At 62.4% G+C, this 2,817-nt stretch overlaps 1 protein-coding gene across 1 annotated transcript; it reads right to left on the bottom strand.

The window, feature by feature from the left end:
* Positions 1–866: 866 nt before the first annotated feature.
* On the bottom strand, positions 867–2,552 carry HMX3 (H6 family homeobox 3). The gene is made up of 2 exons (XM_037159106.2): positions 2,153–2,552; positions 867–1,537 (listed from the first exon to the last, which is right to left on the bottom strand). Exons 1-2 carry the CDS (start codon positions 2,550–2,552, stop codon positions 867–869), a joined length of 1,071 nt encoding a protein of 356 aa, XP_037015001.2.
* Between the last annotated feature and the right edge of the window lie 265 nt (positions 2,553–2,817).

The following is a 2,817-nucleotide window of genomic DNA, read 5'->3' as shown; positions in this document are numbered from 1 at the left end:
TGGAAATTACTCTCTCAAGAGAGGACAGAGGACACTGTCATAGTAGCAATGTCCATAATAATTTACCAACAAATGAAATTCCAAAAATAAATGCCACTAATAAATAAGACCACTGACACCGGGCCCAATGGGGAGCTGTTCCAATAATCAGAAGTCTGATTTTTGGCTGCCTTGTCTTTTCCCTTTAGACAATTAAGAGAGTTCTTCGGTCACCAAGCAGGACAGATGAAGAGGTCCGTTGCGACAGACCTCTGCCAGAGAGCAAAGCGGCCTGAGTCAAGTTGGGGGAGGCCCTCTAAGAGGCTGCTCAGATTTTGAAAATTGGGGGGGGTAACTGGTTGGGTGTGGAGATGAAGAACCACACCCAGAAATCCGTAAATAAATGTACTGCAATGTAAATTCATTCCCTCTCTCTCTCCCCCTCCCTCCTTCTGAAAATAGTTCTATAGAAACTGAATAAACTAGAGGGGTTCTGGTTTGTTGTTGTTTTTTTTTTAGCTTTTTGCCTTCTATAAAAATAAAACCAAAAAGCCACAGCGGAATGCAAACTGGGGAGAAGGTTGCTCATATTCCAAAAAGCTTTCAGTCAAAATATTTGACCCGGGAATTGCATCTTTTTCCTGCTCTCTTAATATTAACCAAAACCAAAAGAGGGGAAGCGCCTTAATCCATTAGGGGTGAATTGCACGAAAATGCATTGCAAATACTTACAAAACGCTACCAATTGGGGGAGGGGAGGCCGGGACAGCGCGCTGATGCCCCGGTTCCCGAAGGCCGCTAGACGTCTCGGCGCCCTCGGCCCGGCCCAGTCTCCTCCGGGGTCTGGGAAGGGGGCCGGGCGCTCCCTCCTCCTCCCCTCTCGGGCCTCAGACTGGCCGTAGCAGCGGCACGGACGAGACCACCGGGTGCGAGTAGTAGACCGGGTGCGGAAAGGTGAGCAGAGGCTGGCTGACGGGCACCGGGGCCCCCGCGGCCGCGGCGGCCGCACCCTCGGCCGCCGAGTTCTCGTGATAGAGGATGGGCACCCGCACAATGCGCTGCGCCGCCGCGTGGCTCAGGTTGGCCGCTTCCAGCTCGGCCGCCAGCTGCCGCTTCCACTTGTTGCGGCGGTTCTGGAACCAGATCTTGACCTGCGTCTCGGTGAGATGCAGCGATGCTGCCAGGCCTGCGCGCTCCGAGCTGCTCAGGTAGCGCTTCATATCGAAGGTGGACTCGAGCTGGAAGACCTGGCTACGCGAGAAGACCGTGCGCGTCTTCTTCTTGCGGCAGGCGGGCTTCTTCTCCGGGCTCTCGGCGCCCTTCTTCCAGTCCTCCGCGCCCGCGGCCGCCGCCGCCCCGGCGCTCGCCCCGGCCGCACCCGGCGCCTCCTCTCCCTCCTTCTTGCCTTCCTCCGAGTCGCTCTCCTCTAGAATGATCTCGTCCGGGCTCTTGGAGTCCAGCTCCTTGTGATCGGGGTCGGCCTTGAGCAAGGGCTCCGGGGAGTCGCGGTCAGTGCCCGAGGCGGGGGAGGAGTCTCGCAGGAGGGTCTTCTCCGACGCTGGGGAGAGACAGACAAACAGACGAATGTATACGCACGCACACAGACACACGGGTCAGCCAGGCCCCGAGCTTCGGGCTCGATCAGCACCCCTCCGGGTCCCAGGCCTCAAGGCCCCACCATTCCGTCGGCCTCCTCCTGCCCAGCTGAGCCAGAACAGGGGCGCAGCGCCCTGAGATCCCCTCCTCCCGAGGACAGGTGACAGAGCCCCCCCCCAATGGTGGTAGAGCAACCGCTTCCTTCCCCAGCGTCCCCGCAGGGGCCCACAACGAGATTCGTCCCTGACTTGGGGGCCCACCGGAGTCATTCCCTCCAACCAGGCCAAGTCCCCAGTCCCAGCTTCCAGAAGCCTCTCCATTCATGTCCGAGGCCACTTTCCAGGCGAAGCGCAGCGCCCAGGGCTCCAACCCCACTTTTCTCACCAAGTGGGATTGGATTCCCAGGCAGTGCAACTGAGTGTGAGGCTGGGAGACTGCAAGCCAGGGACCGGAAGAAGTTGACCGAACAGGGGAGTGCAAGGTGTGGGGGTCCCAGGGCTGCGGTGGGACTCAGCGCGGGGCAGGGATGGGACAGGCGCACGGGAAGGACAACGAAAGTTCAAAGAGTGGTCGGTACCTTCAGGTCGTGGGAGGTGGCCACCGGCGGGGGTCAGGGTGTAGGGGTACCACCAGGCCGGGGAGCGCTCCAGGTAGTGCGCGGGCAGGGCAAACCTCTGCGCCGGGATCTCAAAGCGGGGAAAAGCCAGGTCGCCCACCTGCGAGAGCGCGAAGCCTGCGGCGCCCTCCAGGGCCCCCTTGGCCGCAGCAGCAGCGGCAGCAGCAGCGGCGGCGGCGGCCGAGGCCGGAGCGAAGAGCGTCCGTGGGGGAGGCTGAGGCTTAGGGGGTGGCCGGTGGTGGTCTCCGTTGAGCAGGTTCTTGATGGAGAACGGGGACTCCTTGGGCGCGGGAGGCGGGGGCGGCGGCGGCAGGGGCTGCGCGCTAGCTGTGCCGGGGGCGTCCGGCCCGGGCTCTGGCATGGTCCCCTCTCCTCCGGGTCCCCGCGAGGGAGGGAGCAAGACAGGCGAGCGGCCGGGCGGGCAGGTGGGCGGCCGGAAATCAGACCATAAACGGAACTCAACTGCGGGGCGCAAAGCCGAGGGCCGCCCCGGGCGCAAATCCAGAGGCGCGAGGGCGGGGTGAAGACTCGGCCGGGAGGGCTCGCATGGGGAGGGGTGCTGAGGGGCGGGGAGCGGCCCTGCCGCGGCACCGATGGAGAGAGGCGGCTCGGCGGCGGCTACAGCT

This window comes from Artibeus jamaicensis, unplaced genomic scaffold, assembly GCF_021234435.1.
Source record: "Artibeus jamaicensis isolate MK-2021 breed Jamaican fruit bat unplaced genomic scaffold, CSHL_Jam_final contig_490, whole genome shotgun sequence".
Taxonomy (NCBI): domain Eukaryota; kingdom Metazoa; phylum Chordata; class Mammalia; order Chiroptera; family Phyllostomidae; genus Artibeus; species Artibeus jamaicensis.
This window is presented reverse-complemented; position numbering and strand designations above follow the sequence as displayed.